The 22,589-nt window shown below is 39.2% G+C and overlaps 1 protein-coding gene across 2 annotated transcripts in view; it reads left to right on the top strand.

Annotated features, from left to right (window-relative positions):
• Positions 1–22,589, top strand: part of psmd14 (proteasome 26S subunit, non-ATPase 14) — a 106,166-nt gene that overhangs the window by 22,492 nt on the left and 61,085 nt on the right. For both annotated transcript variants that reach the window (XM_060827883.1, XM_060827886.1), the window contains exon 2: positions 1,723–1,774. In XM_060827883.1, coding sequence (XP_060683866.1) covers positions 1,727–1,774 — 48 coding nt within the window. In that variant the 5' untranslated portion in view covers positions 1,723–1,726. The remainder of the gene's footprint in view (positions 1–1,722; positions 1,775–22,589) is intronic.

Here is a 22,589-nt window from a genome sequence, read left to right as displayed (position 1 = left end):
ACCTGGGTCCCTGGCACTGTGAGTGCTGCAGTGCTAACCACTGAGCCACTGTGCTGCCCTAATCATTTGCTGATCATTTACCAGAGAAGCTTTGTATTAACCACACCATTTGATATAGTAGAATGGAAGTTTGAATCTATTTTTATTCTGTTTCTTTCTATTTTTCTACCTCTTTCTATTTTGAATATATAATGATTTGAAATGTTGAGATTGGGGTTTCAATGGAGCATAGAATCCCTATAATGGAGAAAGAGGCCATTTGGCCTATTGAGTCTGTTTTGAACTGCCGAAGAGCATCCCACCTAGAAAATAAGAATATTGTAATCTCCAGTGGAATACTGCTAAGCAGCTGGGATTGAGTAGTTGTCAAGAGTTCCTATACAGTAGAAAAATTAGCTAGTTGTAGATATGTGCCACTTGAATCCATCCTAAATGCTGTGATACCTTAAAGAAACAACTATAATTAATTTACATATTACAACTATGAACTACAAGTTAACTGTCACATGTAAGATGGTTTAAATATGTGTATACCTATTGGAGGAGGAAGAATTCAACTAATTGTCATAAAAGTTGAAAAGTTATTTTCCTAAAGTTAATATTTTTGTGCTAATGGCTACACCTAAAGTTGAAAATTTAGTCCATGGAAGTTTCCACTTGAGAAAATCATGTTTTATTTTGCAATATCAAAATGGCCATTTTCTGATTGTAATGAAAAGCTTGCTGTGATGATGCTGTTGAATGATACTGTTCATTAACAAAAGAATATCAAGAATTTTTGGGAACTAGACTGTTTTGAAAATTGCTTATGTTAAACTGGTAGATAAGATAAAATTCTCAACTGATACCTCTCGTTGACATGAAAATTGTACTAATTTGGAAAAGCCTACATTTTGGAATTTTGAAAGTATTTTAGAACGAAGCAGATTTGCTTGATGTAAAGATGTTCTGTGCTCAGTCTGGTCAAACTGAGGGGATTCAAAGTGGCCTTGATGATTGTCACTGTAACATAATTTAATGTGTTTAGTAATATTTGTGTGAGCAGTAAAGGTGTTTCTTTTGAGAAAATGATTTTCTAAAGAATTGTGAGAAGTCTTTTTGTACAGTACAAATTCCTTTAATGTCACTTTGAAAGCTTTTAAGACTTGTGTATCTTGAGACTCATATCTGATCACACCATCACTTGCATGCAATATTGATGATAACTGACAAGCTGTAAGTTAATTAGCACCAAACTTACTAATTAGATGTACAATTTTTAATTTGAAAGTGACGATTTCTATTTGTGCAGACTGTACAAGTTGCCGTAATATATCTAGTATTTGAAAGAAATGCTTCAGCTAGTGGAGGTCTGCGTTTTTAGTAATGTGGCAAATGCTACAGTCATAAACCCAAGTCTAATAATTAAGAATGTAATGTAAGAATAAAAATTGTAGCCATACAAAAGAACTTTAAGAAATAGGTTTTCAGTTTGTGAAATACTGTTATGAAATTGGGGATAACCCAATAAAAAACAAAAGCAGTGAGATTGGGTCTGTTAATTAGCAAGGAAGACAGGTTCTTGAATTAGTATGTGGTGCTAATTAACAGGAAATCTGATGTTGTGTTGTAATTACCACCAATATTTTTGACATAAGGAAAGATTGAAGGTGAATTATATAGATGATAATTGAGTTTAAAAAGTTTCTTAGATAATTACTTTTTGTGTGGTTTTGTTTTCAGAGATATGGATCGACTTTTGCGATTGGGAGGTGGTATGCCTGGGCTTGGACAGGTTAGTGTTCCCTTTTTTGCTACATTTTAACGATGAAGGGTCTTTGGTGATGACAGATCAATTTCTGCTGAAGTTAGTTTGAATTTATGATTTGTCCAGAACACTTGAACCTTCACATAGATGAATATAATGTGTAAACTGCATCTACTATTATTCGTGTGTTTGGAAACTAAATCTTTAAGAGGGTATCTCAGAATCTATTTTTGATGCACATTGGATCAAACCCTTCATTAATTCACCAACACTAGCATCAGGCTGCTTTTGAAGTTCATATTTACCATGTACATGTGAATAATATTGCATTCCAGCAACATGATTATTCACTCTGTTAATTAGCAAATGCCCAAATCTGGAATACGTTAAATACCTACAGCTGACTTGTCTGTGAATAAATAGAACATTGCACTGTTCATGGTGTGTTACTTTTATTCTTTAATTTTAACAAAAGACTTTAAACTCCTGTAGGAATTGAGTTATGGATCTTACACCACCACAATTTATTATCACAGTGAATGTATTCCCTGCTGGTAATTTCCATTATTTACTGACTACCGATTTTGATATTACATTTTTTCATCATGCATCATGATATTGACTTATTTTGATATGCATACAAAATGTAAACAATCTGAACATATGTGCCGGAGGGAAAAGCCAAGCTATGCAGTTTAAACACATGCACTGATATGGTTTTTGTTGTGGATATATTTATTCAATAGCTGTTTATTCTGAGGTTTTGTTTAAATTTTGTGGCTTGGTCAAAATTTTGCTTACTATTTCTCAATTTTTCTAAATTGTGTTTCTATTTGAAATGGAGGGCGAAATTGGGGTCAGTTGAACTTGGTGGCTAGTTAAGAACAAACTAACAGAAGATTCAATTTGAGAAAGATGTGTGCGATTCAATTTACATTGTTGCCCAGGACAGTTAGTTTGCAGTCTTCTGAGGAGTGTGATTGCTCTGTTTATTTACCCATTTGTTATTTCATAAATCTGCTGGGACGTTTTTCGCTATACCACAGATGGTGAAAGATTTATTTTGCTGTGTTCCAAAATCCAGTAACATTGTGCACAAATGGAAGATTATCTGTTCACGTGTGGGCTTATGTATGGCAGATACTGGACAGTTAAAAACATACATCCTAAGTTATGTGGAATGGAGGTTTCACCTGTAGGAATTGTTTAAGACATTTAACTAAGTAAGACTGTGATCAAAAATTGTGAAAATGTAACGGGAAGGCAGTGGTTTAAACATTCAGTACAGTGAAATGCTATACTCATTGGTGCTGATACCACGCCTTGGTTACAGTTTTTTTTGTGTATCCCAACCAATTCCATTTTCTAATGGGGGACAATCTATATATTGTTTAGATTTTGAGATAAAGGGACTGTAATTTATTAAAGGAGGTTTTTGTCCTCCTTAGTATCTCAATCTCTTTCAGAAATACCTCCATTACATAGTTTTTCTCCCCCTTTTAAAAAAATTCCATTCTAAAGGTCCATATAAAATTTCAAAATGTATTTGGTTTCTCAGCATTGTTGTAGAAAACAAACTGAGCATTTAAGGGTTAAGGATGCCTGAAATAATTCATTTCCACTTTAATGACCTAGCCTTGCTGGGCTAGGACGACAGGGAACATGCTCCTGACTTGTACAGCATTTGCCAATTAACACCTCCTATAACAGGTTGCCTCAGCTCATCATTGAACGAAGGACAGCAGAAGTAGTTTACATTCAGCTGACATTAAGCCAGCCTGTTTTTCCGATTTCTGATTTGCTTAACTAAATGGCAGTTTTAATGTTGATTTATACCAAATAATAATTGTTTGTGAAAATGGTTTGTAATTAGAATAATCTTGCCTAGAACTAAAATTTCTTTAAATTTTGCTTATACTACAGGTTTATGTAGCAAATAATAGGGGGGATGTATTTAGTTTATAAAACTGCATTTCATCGTGGTTTCAATTAAATTTAAGATGCTTTGCATTAAAAACAATTGTGGTTGCAGTGCACTTGTTCTGCAATCCCAAAATTTGTTGCATTTCAAGTAATTGTTACATTTAGGTTCCATTTGCATCTTGCCTGTTAAATTCTTCAAGACCTACAGTGCAGTGATATTGTACTGGGAATCATGTTTGTTAGCAAGAAAATAATCAATTGGCAGGAGCAAAAGAAGTATGGAAAATGTAAAACATGAACTGGGATAATCATAAATGATAAGACTGTGCTTTCACTATCAATGCATACTACCCTACAAAAGTAAACAAATGCATTATTACAATTGCATGCCGTTTATACCACTACTAGAATTGCTGATCAGCTGTGATTGCACTAGATCGAACATGCATTAAATGATGCAAATCTTTGAATCGCAATTTCAAGTCTGTCACCAAAGCAGTATTGTAAGAGGTATCTTTAATTTGTGGAATATTTAATATTACCAGTTAACAATTAAATAGATTCTTTACATTAAAAACAGAGAATAGGTGAAATAGCTATGCACAGAATTGTGAAACATCAGTTCATTTCAATGGTTAGTGGTTGATACAAAAGCTGTCAACATCCTAGATGAGACGAATACATAACTGAGTTAGACACCAAGTATGTGTCAGTATTCAGTCATGTATGTTATAAATTTGCACACATTATAGACAAGAATACGTCATGGTGGAAGTTATCATGCATCAGTCATAGAAAATGTACCTATTTTTGATACAGGTGGAAATCTAATTCATTACGGAATTAACCACAGGCTATGTTTTGTATACTGACAAAAACACGTTTCTATGTGTATAATCTTTTCACCGTTGCTATTACTTATTTGTTGTTTCAACTAGTTATTATTCCCTCTTGATCATTGTTGTAATAAATGTAGGATCTCCCGCAGGTGTGGATATTGTCAGAGACAATGGGAAAATAAGAATAGCTTTCCGAGCATTAAACAACGTTCGATCAAAAAATTAATCTATAGTTACGATGTGTCTGGCAAGGTTTAGCTGAGGTTTTTCAATTGAGAATTCAAAAGGTGGATTTTACAGCTGGCTTCTGATACTGAATTCAAGTTTTAAATCAAGAAAAATACATTTGGAAGTTTTGAGTGATCAACACTTAAAGCTGCTGCTAGTTAAATGTCAAATAAATTTTACGTAACAAAGTTGTATGCAGTCAAGACAATTGGAGCTGTGTTTGTTTAACCCACTGGTGATTTTAAACATATTTAATAAAGTGGTGCAGTCGGACTGATTAAGTAAATCAAAGTATTTCATTTGTTTTCAAAGTTTGAATATATTTAGGACTTTCTTGCATTGGATTGAGTTAAAATATTTTGGTTAAATTTCAAAGGTTATCCTCATCTCAGTGATAACACTGCTGCCTCTAAGATGGTTGCACATTGAAATCATTGTGCTTAGAGAGCCCTAGTGTTGAAGGTGCCATCATAGGATCTGGTTTTAAAATTGCACCTAACCATCACTGGCTGTAAAGTATATCACAGCACTATTTGTAAAAGGAGAGTTCTAGAATCCTGCCTGATATTGTCCACTGACCAAGGTCTTAAAAATATGTAATTGTTAATTGCATTGCTGATCAGTGGGTTTTTCTGTTTGTAGATTGTTGACAACAGTGCCCTTTAACAGGTTTCATTGGCTTTAAAAAGATATGGGAAACCCTAAGCTGAGGAAAGGCACCACATGTTGAAGATAAATAAAACTCCTGGATATTTGCAGCGCAGAAGGAGGCCATTTGGCCCATTGTGTCTATGCTGGTCATCAAGAATTAGGCTTTTTCCAGCTTTTGGCCATAGCCTTTGAGGCTATAAGAATTTTTGACTCAACCATCCTTTCAGGCAGAGTTTCAGACTCCTGACACCACTGAGTTGAAAAAAAAGTCTCCTCGCTTCTCCCCATAGTCCTTTATCTGTTATCTTAATTCTGTGCGCCTGGTTATTACTGTCTCTACTGATGGAAAAAGATGTCTTCTTATGTACCCTATCAATACCCCTCATTACCTTATATACCTTTCAACCTTGCATATTATAAAGGGGCAAACTAAAAGTTTTGCTTCTCCCTAATTTACCAATGATCTGGTTATTTGCTATTTTTCTTTTTGTGCTTATGACTCTCAGTTATACAAAATCCTGGGCTACCCATTTTTAAAATTGCAAGCAGATTTTAATATGCTAGTTATGTAACATTAGAACTGTGGTTCATGAATGAATTACTGTCTGTTATGTTTCTACTGCCCTACTTCCACACAAATAAAAGGACTTCTACTAGTGCATACATTTTTCTTTTTTCACAACTTCTGTCATCACAATCTTGCACCAGCTTCTGACTGTAGCATTTACTTCAACTAAAATAAATAGTGTCAATGTACTGTGTAGCACAAAGTGACACTTCAGTACATGTTTAATCAGGTATTTTATTAACATAGAATAGAATCGGCTAAATAATTGATACCGGTTCACACCATGGAAAAGGTGGAGTAATCTAACTAATAGTGTTAATAAATTTGCTAAAAGGACTGAGCAGATAACACTTTGAGGTGTTAGCTTTATGCTGTTATAATGGCAAAAGCCTTTTTTAACACTTTGTCAACAAGAGCAGCCCAAGTGAAACTGGAGGTTTATATGGGTTCACATATTACTGTAACTGAAATAAAGATGATACTTGGGACAGATACCACATAGCTCTGATAGAATGTTATTTTCAATGAAATCGTTTTGTTTCCAACAGTTGTACATTTTGCATGCTTTCAAATCTGTGGCCTTAATTGTGACATTGCCATAATACTGCTCCATAAGTGTGAGAGTGGATTTCGGCTGTAATGATGAAGGCAAGCCTAGAATCAGTTACCTATCTTTTCATTTACTCAATATGTGTATTGCTGATGACCCCCACTTAAAAGGTCAGCTGCTTTCTTGAACAGTTACTGACCATGTTATGTAGGTACAATTGCATTGCTGTTTGAAAAGAAGTTTTAGGTTTCTGAACTAGACACGGTGAAAGGTAAGGTAATATAGAAACATGTCAGGATGATGAGTCACGAAGATGGGAACTTTCAGGTGATAATATTCTCAAGGGTCTGCTGCTGTTGTTCTTCCAGGTGACAAAGGTCACCTATTCGGAAGGTCATCTCAAAGAAATCTTAGCAAGTATTGAAGTGCATCTTGTAAATAGAACATATTTGCATTTGACTGCTACCGTGGTGCTGGGGTTGAGGGGTGCAACCTTGTAAGGTGATGAAATAGCATTGACCAAGTGGGCTGATTTGCCCTGGATGGTGTCGAGCTTCTTGAGTGTTCATGCAGGAAAATGAAGAATGTACCAATCCTCTTGACATCTGCCTTGTAGATGGTGAACAGGCTTTGAAGAGTCAGGAGTTGAGTTAGCTACCACCGAATTACCAGTATCTGACCTCTGCTTGTAGGTACAGAATTTATATGGCTGGTCCGGTTCTACTTTTGATCAATGGCAACCCAGCAAAGTTGATGTCCATTAAGATGTTGAAAGGCAAGGGGAGATGGTTAGATTCTCATGTTGGGACTATCCATTGCTTGACACTTGTGTGACACAAATTTATACACTCCTTATTAACCCAAGACTGAATGTTGTGCAGTTCTAGCTATGTGGAGGTACTGATTGTTCCAGTATCAAAGGAATGGCACTGAACAGTATGCCATTATGAACAAGCGTTGCTACTTTTGAGGAAGGGTCCTTGATAAAGCTGAATGATGGTTGTGCTGAGGGATACTGTCTGAGGAACTATTACAGGGATGATCTGGGTTAACCTCCAACACTGCAATCTTTGTGCTTGATACGACTAACCAGTTTAGAGTTTCCTGAGTGCACTTGGTACCACACTTTGCCAAATGCTGTCACCATGTTAAGGGCAGTAGCTGTCACCCCACTTCTGAATTCCCACACAAATGTTCATTTTTCAACCAAGACTATAATGAGATCTGGAGCCAGCTGCTTTTGGAGGAATTCAAACTGGGTGTCAATGAACAGGTTATTTTTGACAAGTACTGTTTGGTAGTAATATTACTGATCTATCACCACTTGAAGTTTGTATCACTGACAACTTTGTCACCGTGATGATGATAGAGAGTAGACTGAGCAGTAATTGGCTAGATTTAATTTGTATGGTTTCTTGTGTACAAGATGTAATTATGCAGTCTCCACGTTGGTGGCTGGGTGCCAGTGTTGTAGCTGTACTAGAACAACTGGTGTGATTAGTTCTGGAACACAACAGCACACGTGCTGTCAGGGCTCTTAGCCTTTGCTGTATTCAGTGCTTTTTGTTGAAATTGGCATTTGTAGAGCGTGCTCCTCCTGTTTAGTTTCACTGACTCCCCCATTCACGACTGGCAGGACTGCAGAGCTTTAAAATAATCTGTTAATTGTGGGATTGCTTGGCTCTATCCATTACCCACTGCTTTTGCTGTTTAGAATATATTTTGACCACTGTTGCAGCTTTCCCAGGTTGGCAACTCATTTTTCATTATACCAGGTACTGCTCCTGGAATGTTACTCTCCTTGTTGAGCCAATGTTGTTCCCCTGTCTGATGTAACGGTAGAGTAAGAGATATGTAGGACCTTATAATTACAGGTGGTTGTTGAATACAAGTCTGCTATTGCTAATGGCTCTCGGTGCCTCACTGATGCTGAGTTTTGAGCTTATAGCTCTGTTTGGAATCTACCCCATTTAGCACAGTCATTGTACTACACAACATGATTATGTATATCCTTACATTGTAGACATTATCTTCTTTACAGAACATTGCAAAAGGTACAGGTGCAGTTGGTAGTTTAGGGGTAAGATCAAGTAGATTTTCCCCTTTTGGTTTTGCATCCACTGCATGCCCAGTCTAGCAGACATCTTGGTCAATTCTTTTAAGTAGTGGTGCTACCAGCTAATCTTGTTGATGGACTTTTACTCCTGCACTCAGAGTGCATTCTTGCTACCCTCAACATCTTTAGTGTGCAGGTAACAGAATCAGTGGTTTTACAGTGCATTTGACCACTGGGTGTGCACAAGGTCATCACTACCTACTGCCTACTTTACCGTGCCACCCCCACACCCACACCCACCCCACCCCACTGTTTAATTACATTATCATACCAACTTATTTCAGTCAATCCTGTCCAGTTCTATCCTAACCCCATTGAAGGCAGCTGTCTACAAATTGATTTTTCTTACTCTGGTCTTTCTGCACCATCATCCTGAACTTTGATACAATGATCATTCTCCTAAATGTCCCTTCACTGGCACATGATCTGTTTTGGTCCACCTCATTTCCAAAAATAGGTTCAAATGTGCATCCTTTAATTTTGAACCAGATGCATATTGCTGTAGGAAATAACTGCATACCTTTTGAGGAACACTTGCTCCTCACTCTCCAAACTGCTCTGGTCTCCTTAAACAGCATTGTCATTGATCTACTATTCCTCCCTTTTCTATCTTTCCTGACCACGTTATACTGAGGAATATTTAACACCCAGTCTTGCCCTTCCTTGAGCCAGGCCATCTGTTAAGGCAATAACATCATCTTTCCACATGACAATCTACGCCTCCCCAACATGAGTTACTATATTCTGTATTTAGACTTCATTTCTTTCTCCCTTACCCAGACCTTGCCCTATCAACGTAGTATTCTGTATGCCAGTTGCCAGCTGTGTCTCCAAGTATTTTGTGAGCTCTGGAATTTTTCTCCACTATTTTCTCTTCATTCCCACACCTCTACCAAGTTGAATTAAAGCTCTGCCAATAGCGCTCACAAAATGTCCCACAAGCAGCTCAGTCCCAGCTCTGTTCTGCAATATGTCCTGTTTTTGCAGGTGCCATTTGCCCTGGACTCTGCCCTAATTTCCCAGCAATCTAAAGATCTCATTCCAGCACACCTTTCTAGAAGCTTCATCTGCCATATCCTCATGTTTCTGTACTCATTGTTTGTGGCTCAGGGAGTAATTGCTACCTTTTTGAGGTCCTGCCTGCTATCTTGAAGATAATAGGACAGGTGGAGAAGGTGGTGAAGAAAGCATTTGGAATGCTTCCCCTTATAAGTTGAGGCATTGAGTGAAAGAACAGGGAGGTTATGATGGAGCTTTATAAGATTTTAGTTAGGTTGCAGTTCGAGTACCGTGTTCAGTTCTGTTTGCCTCACTATAGGAAGGATGAGATTGCACAGAGAGGAGACCAGGTTGTTGCCTGGGTTAAAACATTTCATCTATGAAGATAGACTAGATAGGCTGGAGTTGTTTTCTTTTGAGTACAGAGGCTGAGGTAGGACCTGTATAGGGTGCATAGAATTCTTAGGGGCATAAGTAGAGTAGATAGGAAAAACATTTTCCCCTTAGTGAAGGGATCAATAAACAGGGGACACTGATTTAAGATAAAGGACAGGTGGCTTAGAGAAGATTCAAAGAAGTTTGTTTTCACCTGGAAGGTGGAGGGTAAATGGAACTCAATGCCTGGTAGAGGCAGGAGCCATCACAGTATTGAGACAATCACTTGAAGTGCCATAAATACAAGGCTACAGGTAAATTGCTGGAAAAGTGGGCTAGAATAGATGAACTGGCTTGAACGTGATGGGCTGAAGGGCTGCTTTCTATGTTTTAAAACAAAGTCTTTCAATACAGAAAAGCTCTGTTTCTTCAGTTGAAGATCATTTGGTGGTTATCAACTTTCTTTGCCCATTAGTGACTTGATACTGCAAAACTTCATGGGATTGAAAATCAAAGTTCAGGATTTCCCGGGACACTGCCTCTCAAGTGTATGCTACTGCATTGTCGCCACGAATGGAACTGTCTTGCCATTGGGTCCGGACAGAACTAAGGAAAATAATGGAGGTGTTTGATATGATTGTCAATTGCTACTTACCCGGTGTTTGAAACAGCTATCTCAATTTTGCAAAGGTACCCAAATGATAAAAGAGAAAATTAACAAGTCTTCACTTGAATGCGCACAGTATTCAGAACAAAGTAAGTGGGTTATTGACACAAATAATGGTAAAAATATGATCTTATAGCCATTATGGAGGCATAATACAGAGATCAAAGTTGGGAACTAAATATGGATATGTTGCTTTCTGAAAGGAAAGAAAAGGTGGTGGGGTAGTGTTGCTGGTATGGGATGGAATACATATGATTGGAAGAAACTCTTCAATCTGAAGATATAGAATACATGTAAGTCACTTACACTGTGTAGTGGGACAGAATGAACCAAGAGTTAATGAGGGCATGAAACAATTGCAGTACCATTAATCATGGGTTACTTTATTCTTTTTTATGGATTTGGTTAGTCAGAATGGCCAATGAAGACGTGAAGAAGCATTCACAGTATACTTGGGACAGATTTCTAGAACTATTTGTGGTGAATCCAACTAAGGATCTGTTGTCAGGTATTTTGAATCTGGTGATGTGTAATGAGGCAGATTTAGTAACTGATGCAAGAAAATATCCCCATAGAAGCAGTGACCGTAACATGGTAGAATTCAGGTTAGGTAAAAATTCCTGATGAAGGGCTTTTGCCCGAAACGTCGATTTTACTGCACCTTGGATGCTGCCTGACCTGCTGTACTTTTCCAGCACCACTCTAATCTAGGCTATGAGCCAGCTTGAGAGAGAGGAACTTGGGTCGGTAACAACTGTGCTAAGCTTAAATAAACCTAATTTCAAAGAATGAGGGCAGAGTTGGCTGGAGTGGACTGGAGAAGGAGTTTAGCATCAAAGATAGGTAAGGAACAATGGCAAATATCAAAGAAAATATATGGCTTATGGGAAAGACATTCTGGTGACAAAGCATGATTCTAGGAATAGGATAAATGCTGACTCATAATGCCAGGGACCTGGGTTCGACATTCGGGCCATTGTGTGGAGTTTTCACATTCATCCCGTGTTAGCGTGGGTTTCCTCCACAGTCCAGAGATGTGCAGGTTAAGTGGATTGACCATGTTAAATTTCCCATTTTGTCTTCGGATGTGCAGACTAGGTGGATGAGCCATGGGAAGAAATGCAGGGTTACAAGAATAGGTAGGGGACTGGGTCTAGGTGGGATGCTCTTCGGAGGGTTAGTGCAGACTCGATGGACTGAATGGCCTCTTTCTGCACTGAAGTGAGACTGTGAACATCAGCCATGGTTAACCAGAGAGTTAAGGATAATGAGGTGCCAAAATTTAGTAGTAATGCTGAAGATTGGGAAAGGTTTTTATAAAAAAAAAAAAAAAAAATAGAAACGAAGTTTTGCGGGTACAGTTGAGAGTAATGTCAAGAAGGATAGCAAACGTTCCATAAAAATATGAAAAGAGAGAAGACAAAGTGAACATGGTCTTTGTCATGAATGAGGCTGGGAAAATAATGGTAAACCAGGAAGTGGCAGAGGAGCTGAGTCAATTACTTCCATTAGGTTCAGAGTAGAAAACCCAAATAGCATTCCAAAATTACTAAATATTCATGGGGCAAAAATAAGAGAGGAAATAGATCTAAAACTATCACTGGGAAGAAAAAAGTGCAAGAAAAACTAATGGGGCCAAAGACTAATAAATTCCCTGGGCAGGATGAGGTGCATCATCAGATATTAAAGGAAGTAGCAAAAGAGATAGCGGATGGACTGGTAGTAATCTTCCAAGATTCTTTAGAAACTGAAGAAGTCCCAAAGCATTTGAAAACTACCAGTGTGTAACAACTTTTTTATTTAAGAGAAAAAGGAGACAAAAATTAGGTAATTACACGGTATTTGGCTTAACATCTATTCAAAGTTTGTGAGAAGATTTGTTGCTCGGGTGCTCGTTGTTGTGGTTCTGTTCGCCGAGCTGGGAGTTTTTCTTGCAAACGTATCGTCCCCTTTCTAGGTGACATCTTCAGTGCTTGGGAGCCTCCCGTGAAGCGCTTCTGTGCTGATTCCTCCGGCATTTATACTGGTTTGAATCTGCCACTTCTGGTTGTCAGTTGCTGTCCGCTGCAGTGGCTGGTATATAGGGTCTAGGTCGATGTGTCTGTTGATCGAATTCGTGGATGAATGCCATGCTTCTAGGAATTCCCTGGCTGTTCTCTGTTTGGCCTGTCCAATAATGGTGGTGTTGTCCCAATCGAATTCATGTTGTTTGTCATTTCAGTGTATGGCTACTAGGGATAGCTGGTCATGTCGTTTCGTGGCCAGTTGGTGTTCATGGATGCGGGTTGTTAGCTGTCTTCCTGTTTGTCCTATGTGGCGTTTTGTGCAGTCCTTGCATGGGATCTTTTTTGCTCTCTATTATTGAGAAAATGTTAGAATCTGTTATCCCAATCAATACCTCCAAATGCTTCAGAAAAAGAGAAATTAAAAAAATTGCAAAGATTGGTTTTATGATATAAGAAGAAAAAACACTTTATGCCAGTGAGTTTTTCTTGAAGGCAAAATGATAATCAGAGGATGTTCTGGAATCTGTATTTTCTAGCGCTTGTGGTCAAATCACAAATTATAGACTGTTGTCTCTGAAGTCTTATAGACAAAGCTTGCTCAGGAAGTACACTCTTGATGTTCCTCCAATCAGTCTTTAAAAAAAAAGCAAATGATTTTCATCCTGAATTGTTTTGAAGTGTTTCCTTTTCAGAAATTAGCAAAATCAGCTTTGTAGCTTGTTCTTTGCAAGCTTTCCGCCACTTCAGCTGGGTCTGAGTAGATGACACTCCAATGCAGCTGGTTGTTAAGCTATCCCTCCACAAACTCCACTTGTTCTTAACAGCCTTTCTTTCAAATTATTCAAACGCAAACTTCTCTAAACCAGTCACCGACTGTTCAAAACACTCCAGTCAGGATTTATAGCAGAGTAAGCAATACTTATCAGTCGTGTAATTTCTAGGAAACTTGACTTAAAAGCCTCCAATGTTCACATTAAATATGCAATGGCCTCTTTTCTAGAGCTCACTCCAAGTATGCACAGGCAATATGAAATAAATTCAACTTTCCACAATTCTTCAAAACCTAAATCCTTCAGGCAATACTGAATATAAAGCACAATTGTCGCACCACTCACTGGGAAGTGACAGCTGCACTACCTTCTAGACTGTCAGTCAGAAGGCATATGATCAAGAAGTATGACTATGCCATTCAGTCCTTGCAGCCTGCTCTGCCATGTTATAAGACTGCGGCAATCTAATTGTAACATCATTGACATTCTCACCTACTCCTTTTAATCTTTCACTTCCTTGCTTACTAAGAATCCACCCACCTCTGCCTTAAAAATATTCAAAGACTCTGCTTACACTGCCTTTTCAGGAAGCGTTTCAAAGGTTCAAGTCCGCTGAGAATTTTCTTTGTCTCATCTCTGTTCTATAAGTGGGGACCCCTAGTTCCCACCAGTGGAAACATTTTCTCATCTACCCTGTCAAAACAGCCCATGTTTTAGTCAATTTGTCTCTTACTCTTCAGTAGATACAAGCCTGGCCTGTCCAAACTTTTCTCATAAGACAACCTGTCCAGTCTAGATGGTAATGTGTTAAACCACTTCTGAATTAGTTCCAACACATTTGTATCCTTCCTTCAATAAACTGACCAATGTTGCACACTGTAATTCAGATGTGGTCTCACCAGTGCCCTACATAATTGAAGCGTAATCTTCATACTTCTCTATTCATTTCCCCTTGTGATAAATAATATCTTTCTATTAGCTTCCCTATTAATCTGCTATACCTATATTCTCGACTTCTGATTCATGCACTTAGCCATCTAGATCTCTGCATCTGAGCTTTGCAACCTCTTCTAATTTAAATAATGTACTACTCTATGATTTTCCTGCCAAAATGAGCAATTTCATGTTTTCGCACATGATTCAAACCTGCTTTTGCCACACTGATCTTTGAATTATATGTTTACCTCTAATCTTGTTGACCCTGTGCCAATTAGTTCATACTAAGGTTGTAATCAAGAGACTGTTGCCTTTTTTGGTTTTGCTTTTTAGCTTTGCTCCTTGCTGTTTGTGTTTCCTTGGCAGAATCACTTTCTGGTTTAGGGCTATATCATTGTTCCCGACGTGGACCATGACAACTGGTCCAGTCCTACTAAGTTCTTTTACAGCCAAGGGCAGGCAACATGACCTTCAGGATTTTCGATTTTGGCCTTAGAGAATAGTGTCTATTCACCTGACTATACTATCCTTGATTGCAATTACATTTCTCTTTTCCCTCCCTTCTCTTGAATGTCTTTCTGTACCATGGTGCAATGGTCAGTTTGCTCATCCTCCCTTCAGTCCCCACTTTCATCCACATAATCTCAAACCTGTTAAACAAGCTCAGGCTGAGGGACCAGCAGCACTACTTCCTGGATCTCTCTACCTGCCTCATTCATAGTCACATACTCCTGTCCCTGACCAATGAATGAATTTGAGGTAGTTAATCAAAGAGGTATGACTGTATCATGAAAGACAGCATCTATCTAACTCTGTCCCTCGCTGATGTTGCAGACCAGCCAGCATCCCTCATGCAATCAACACTGTTACAGATGTGGTCACTCAAACCACAGTGGAGCCCACCAACTCTCACATCATGTAAGCACAACACATCATCTGGCCTTATATCTCAATTTTGTTCATTTAAAAATCAAATTCAGAACTAAAACTTTTCTACTGGTCTTTTAGTTGTAGCACATAACTATTCCCCAACTTACCTTCCATCTAAAGAAACCTATCATTGATGGTTATTACCAACCAATGAAATTGCAGTTTTTCTGTGGCGTGTCGCTCCTTGTTTTGTGCTGGGCCCTGAATCCTCGGTTTCATGTTTATCATGTTAAAAACTCTTTACAAACTACGAACCCAAAAAGCACCTCTTTCTCTGCACCAATTTTTCACACTGCATCCAAACTCCTCACGCTATATATTCTCTCTGGCTATCTCATTCCAGATGTGGGGTCTCACTGTGATGTGATCTTCTTCCTGGTCATACATCTTTGAAGATCATATCTTAAATAGAGCTGAGATGATTCACACTAGTTAAGCTTCATTTCTAATCAATACCTATTCTGTTCAGGCTTCAGGATTGATAATTGTCTTTCAGTCAGTGAGTCAGCTACCTTTATTAACCTTTTTAATTGGATGACTGAATTTTAAACTTTTAGAAAGAAGAAAGAAAATATATTGCTGGGACCCCATGATATCACACTCTGCCAAATGTAGCCTTGATGTCAAGGCCAGACACACTTGTCAGTTCTGGAATTCAGCTCATGTACATATTTGAACCAAGGCTGTAATGAGTTCAGGTGATTAGTGGCCCTAGTGGAACGGAGATGCAAACCTTGCTGATATAATCTTGTGTTTTCCATTCACCATCAGCCATTATTTATAGTGTTCGTAAAAATGAGGTAGTTCATTTTTGGGTACAATTTGGTAGTTAAAAGCTAAGCCTGATTTCCTGCAGGAACATATAGCTAGTGAAGAAGGACATTTGAGCTATTCAGCCTCTGTTGGGTTGAACACAAAAACTGAAAAGAAAATGTTAAACAATTTTTCATTCAGTCCTTCTGCTTTGAAATTGTACAAAATGAATAAGAGTTGCATTGACCATCAGCAGTAGCAAAACTGTACTATCTGCAATCTCATGGGTTTGGCATTTCCCCAATCTAGCATTACCATCAAGTTATGGGATCAACCTCAGTTCAGTGGAGAGTGTAGGACAGCATACCAAGAGTAGCGTGAGGCATATGTAACAATGAGGTGTCAACCTGGTGAAGCTGTAAAACAGGACTATTTGCATTCTGAGCAGCATGCGGTAAGCAGAGTTAAGTAATTCCACAAACAAGTGATCTGATCTAAGCTCTGTAGTCCTGCATATCCAGTTATGAATGGAGGTGGACAATTAAACACTTCACCGGAAGATGATGCTGCACAAATATTCTCATCCTCAATAATAAAGCAGCCCAAAATGTCAGGGCAAATGATACAATGGAAGCATTTGCAACAGTCTTCAACCAGACTTTTTGAGTGGATGATCCACATTGGCCCCTGACAGAGGTCCCCGGCATACAGATTTCAATCTGCAGCCAATTTGACTCACTCCACATGATCTCCAGAAGCAAGTGAAGCAACTGCATACTTTACACACTGTAAACATTGCAGCAATTCATTCCATCAAAGTACTGAAGACTTGTGCTCAAAAATCGCCGGACTCCTAGTCAGAACTGAAAACAAAAAATGCTGGAGCTCACTGGGTCAGGCAGCATCCATGGAGAGAAAGCAAGCTAACTTTTCAAGACTAGACTCTTCACTTCAGCTCTGATGAAGAGCTGTCTAGACTCAATGTTAGCTTGTTTGCTCTCCATGGATGCTGCCTAACCCACTGTGATCTCCAGTATTTTGTTTTTATTTTCAGTGCAGCTCCCAGTATCTGCATTAATGTACTCAGTCAGGCTGTTCCTACAGCTACATCACTAGCATCTACCTGACGGTGTGAAAAATTGCCTAAATATGTCTTGTACACACATTGGGATAAATCCAATCTGGCCTAGCACCCCATCAGTCTACATTCGATCATCAGTAAAGTGATGGAAGGTGTCATCAACTATGCTGTCAAACAGCAGTTAATGAACCAGACTTTATTAAAGATCTTAAAGTAAGAAACCCTTAGGAAGCAGCGATCATAATATGGTAGAGTTCAGTTTGCAGTTTGAAAGAGAGAAGGCAAAATCGGATGTAATAGTGTTACAGTTATATTAAGGTAATTATGATGGCATGAGAGAGGAACTGACAAATATAGACTGGAAGCAGAGCCTAGCAGGGAAGACAGTAGAGCAAAAATAGCAGGGGTTTGTGGGTATAATTGAGGATACTGTACAGAGGTTCATCCCCATGAAAAGAAAGATTATCCGGGGAGTGATTAGACAACCATGGCTGACAAAGGAAGTCAGGAAATGTATTAAAGAAAAAGAGAGATCCTATAAAGTGGCCAAGAGCAGTGGGAAATCAGAAGATTGGGAAGGCTACAAAAACAAACAGAGGATAACAAAGAGATAAATAAGGAAGGAGAGGATCAAATATGAAGGTAGGCTAGCCAGTAATATTAGAAATGATAGTAAAAGTTTCTTTCAATACATAAACAAACGACAGGCAAAAGTAGACATTGGGCCACTTCAACCTGATGCAGGAAGCCTAGTGATGGGAGATAAGGAAATAGCAGGAGAACTTAACAAGTACTTAGCGTCAGTCTTCACAGTGGAAGACATGAGTAATATCCCAACAATTAAAGGGAGTCAGGGGGCTGAGTCGAGTATGGTTGCCATTACAAAAGTGCTAGAAAAGCTAAAAGGTTTTAAAATTGATGAATCTCCTGGCCCAGATGGGATACACCCTAGAGTTCTGAGAGAGGTGGCTGAGGAAATAGCGGAGGCATTGGTTGAGATCTTTCAAAAGTCACTGGAGTCAGGGAAAGTTCCAGATGATTGGAAGATCGCTATTGCAACCCCCTTGTTCAAGAAAGGATCAAGACAAAAGATGGAAAATTATAGGCCAATTAGCCTAACCTCGGTTGTTGGTAAAATTCTAGAATCCATCATTAGGGATGAGGTTTCTAAATTCTTGGAAGAGCAGAGTCTGATTAGAACAAGTCAACACGGATTTAGTAAGGGCAGGTTGTGTCTGACAAACCTGTTGGAATTCTTTGAAGAGGTGACAAGTAGGTTAGACCAGGGAAGCCCAGTGGATGTGGTCTATCTAGACTTCCAAAAGGCCTTTGATAAGGTGCCATACGGGAGGCTGCTGAGCAAGGTGAGGGCCCATGGTGTTCGAGGTGAGTTACTGGTATGGATTGACGATTGGCTGTCTGACAGAAGGCAGAGAGTAGGGATAAAAGGTTCTTTTTCGGAATGGCAGCCAGTGACAAGCGGTGTCCTGCAGGGTTCAGTGTTGGGGCCGCAGCTGTTCACATTATATATCAATAATCTGGATGAAGGGACTGGGGGCATTCTAGCAAAGTTTGCCGATAATACGAAGTTAGATGGACAGGCAGGTAGTACTGAGGAAGTGAGGAGGCTGCAGAAGGATCTACGAGTAAAAAATGAGGTCTGCAGATGCTGGAGATCACAGCTGCAAATGTGTTGCTGGTCAAAGCACAGCAGGCCAGGCAGCATCTCAGGAATAGAGAATTCGACGTTTCGAGCATAAGCCCATTCCTGATGAAGGGCTTATGCTCGAAACGTCGAATTCTCTATTCCTGAGATGCTGCCTGGCCTGCTGTGCTTTGACCAGCAACACATTTGCAGAAGGATCTAGACAGTTTGGGAGAGTGGTCCAGAAAATGGCTGATGGAATTCAACGTGAGCAAATGCGAGGTCTTGCACTTTGGAAAAAAGAATAAAAGCATAGACTACTTTCTAAACGGTGAGAAAATTCGTAAAGCCAAAATACAAAGGGATCTGGGAATCCTAGTCGGGGATTTTCTGCAAGTAAACATGCAGTTTGAGTCTGTGATTAAGAAAGCGAATGCGATGTTGTCATTTATCTCAAGGGTTGGAATAGAAAAACACCGTTGTGCTACTGAGACCTTATAAAGCTCTGGTTAGGCCCCATTTGGAGTACTGTGTCCAGTTTTGGTCCCCACACCTCAGGAAGGACATACTGGCACTGGAACGTGTCCAGCGGAGATTCACACACATGATCCCTGGAATGGTTGGTCTAACATACGAGGAACGGCTGAGGATCCTGGGATTGTATTCATTGGAGTTTAGAAGATTAAGGAGAGACTTAATAGAGACATACAAGATAATACATGGCTTGGAAAGGGTGGATGCTAGGAAATTGTTTCCGTTAGGCGAGGAGACTAGGAACCGTGGGCACAGCCTTAGAATTAGAGGGGGTCAATTCAGAACAGAAATGCGGAGACATTTTCTTCAGCCAGAGAGTGTTCGGCCTGTGGAATTCATTGCCGCAGAGTGCAGTGGAGGCCGGGATGCTGAATGTCTTCAAGGCAGAGATTGATAGATTCTTGATGTCTTGAGGAATTAAGGGCTATGGGGAGAATGCTGGTAAGTGGAGTTGAAATGCCCATCAGCCATGATTGAATGACGGAGTGGACTCAATGGGCCGAATGGCCTTACTTCCACTCCTATGTCTTATGGTCTCAACAATAATCTGTTAACTTGCACGAGGTTTGGGTTCTGCCAGGGCAATCCAGCACCTGAACTCATTGTAGTCTTGGTTGGAAAACATACAAAAGAACTGAGTTCCAGAGGTGAGAGTGACTACGTTTGGCCTTAAGGATTGCTATGGCTGAGTGTGGTATCAAGGACCCCCATCATCACTGCTTCAATAACTCAACCTTAAAGTTAATTGTAATGTTCACTGATTGTTGCATAGTATTTTGCATCGTTCACAACTCCTTTATATGCTGAACCCATCCCTGTCTAAATGCAACAAGACCTGGACTGTGTTCTGCTTTGGGCTGAAACGTGGCAGTTACTCTTTGCGCCAGACAAATGCCAGACCATTTCTATCTCCAGCAAGAAATAATCTAATCAATGTACTTTGCCATTCATTGACATTACTAACACCAAATCCCCCACTATCAACATCCTGGAGGTTACCATTGACCAGAAACTGAACTGGAAGAGCCCTGTAAATACAGAAGCTGTAAGAACTGCTTAGAGGCTAGGACAGGAATCCCTCCGTGAATACATTATCACCTGACTCCCAAAAACCTGTCCATCATCTGCAAGGCACAAGTCAGAAAGGTGAAGGATTACTCCCTGCTTGCCTGAATGAGTGCAGCTCCAAAAACACTTGAGAAGCTTGGTACCATCTAGTGCAAAGCAGCTTGCTTGACTTGCACCATATTCTCAAAATATCCATGCTGTCCTCGATCAATGCTCAGTATTTGCAGTGCTGTGTGTTAATAGTGTGCACAATCTACAATAGTCACTGCAGCAATTCACCATGGCTCTTTCAACAACGTCTTCCAAACCCACAGCCATTTCTCAGGAATAGCTTATGCTCGAAACGTCGAATTCTCTATTCCTGAGATGCTGCCTAACCTGCTGTGCTTTGACCAGCAACACATTTGCAGCCACAGCCATTTCTGTCTAGAAAGACTGGAGTAGCAGATAAGTGGGAGCAGTGCCACCTACAAACTCCCAGCTGCACTTGTTATCCTGACTTGGAAATTTATTGCTGTTTCTTCAGTGTATTTGAGTCAAAATCCTGAAACTCCCTCCTCAACAGCATTGTGGGTCTACCTTCAGCACATGGACTGGTGTGGTTCAAGTGCGCAGCTCTTCACCACCTTTTCCACAGCAACTAGGGATAGGCAATATATTCTGGCCCAGCCAGCAATGCCCAAATCCTGAAAGTGGATATTTAAAAGAAAAGTTCATGATTGTAAATCTCTGCCCTACTAAGTTTATTTTTGGAATTTCAGGTTTAGCAACAGTGGAAAAGCTAGAATTAGAAAAAGAAAATCAGTTGGGGTGCCCTTTTAAAAGTCTTAACTTGGACAGTGTGAGGATTTGGAATGCTCTGCCTGAAAGGCGGAAGCAGATTCCATACTAGGTTTCAAAAGAGGTCCAGAAATTTGCTTGAAAAGAATGAAGTTGGAGAGGTACAGGGAGGGCTGGAGAATGGGACCAGCTAGGTAGCTCTTTCAGCAGCTGGTTCAGACACGATGGGTCAAATGGCCTCTTGAACTGGGAGATTCTATGATTTATGTATTTATTTATATTCCTCGGTGTTGGCTGAGAGACAAAATAACAAATTGCTTATTTGGGAAATACCACTTAGGAAAGGAGAAATCAAGATTTGGGGAATGTAATCTGGGAATTTTTATTTGATGGGGTGTAGATGTTGTATGTGGAAATAGTTGTTCAGCAGCCCTTTTTCTAGTATGTTGAGTAAAACGCAACAGGCTGTCATGGTTATGGCATCGCCATGTCAAATTTATCACCTTAAGGCATCAAATTTGCCTTTTAGCTTTGGTGCTGCTGCATCAAAATTAAGAATTCAATCCGTGAAAGAGGGAAAAAAAGACATGGTGGTTCTTTGTCATGCTAAGGAACAACAACCAGTGAAACTGTGAATTTTAAAATTAAAAGCAGTGAAGTTCAGACAACCTAGACTTGCCTGTTTTGTTAAGAGCAGGAGATGTTGTAAACTGGAGTCATACCTGTTTGAAGAGAATTTAGGCGTTGAATGAGGTGTTTTCAGATCATTGGAAGTAACTTAATTGGCCTTTAATGAAAATGTCCTGCAGTCTGTCCTTTGGTGCATTAGACAAAAGAGCAAGGAAGAATCTTAACTATCAGAGTAACGCTCATGCAAAGTGTGTTTTAAAGGGAGTCTTTTGCATTGTTAAACTCTTCATTTGGAACACTCAGTCACCAGTGGAACCTTGGAGTAAACAGAAAAACTGAAGAATTTTGGGGAGAGGCAAGCACAAATGGAGAGATATCCAAAATTGATGTCTTGTTTTCTTTTGAGAAAAATTTTAATTTATGTATTGCATTAAAAATGTTATGTATTCAGCAAGATTAAATTAATGAATATTTAGAGATGCATAGATAAACAAATATAGCAAATATGAATTTTTAAAAAGCAAATAAGCATTTATAGTGAAGAAGTGGCTGATTGGACCAATGAATGAATATTCCGGGTGGAAGAATGGATCTTGGGAATAAATTTGGTAATTATCTCACTAGGTGATACATGGATGAGAAATTATAGTAATGGGGAAGGACTTTAGTTGCTCGAATGCTTTGAAGAAATTTAGTGTTTTGAAACTTTGAAAGGTTTTGTCAGGTTAACTTTTAAGAAATCAGCATAGCAATTGAATGTGAGGAAAAAGAAAAATGCTAAACTTCCTTATTC

The sequence above is a fragment of the Hemiscyllium ocellatum genome, chromosome 7, assembly GCF_020745735.1.
Source record: "Hemiscyllium ocellatum isolate sHemOce1 chromosome 7, sHemOce1.pat.X.cur, whole genome shotgun sequence".
Taxonomy (NCBI): domain Eukaryota; kingdom Metazoa; phylum Chordata; class Chondrichthyes; order Orectolobiformes; family Hemiscylliidae; genus Hemiscyllium; species Hemiscyllium ocellatum.
The sequence above is the reverse complement of the archived record's forward strand: the minus strand, read 5'-3'. Positions and strand labels throughout refer to the sequence as shown.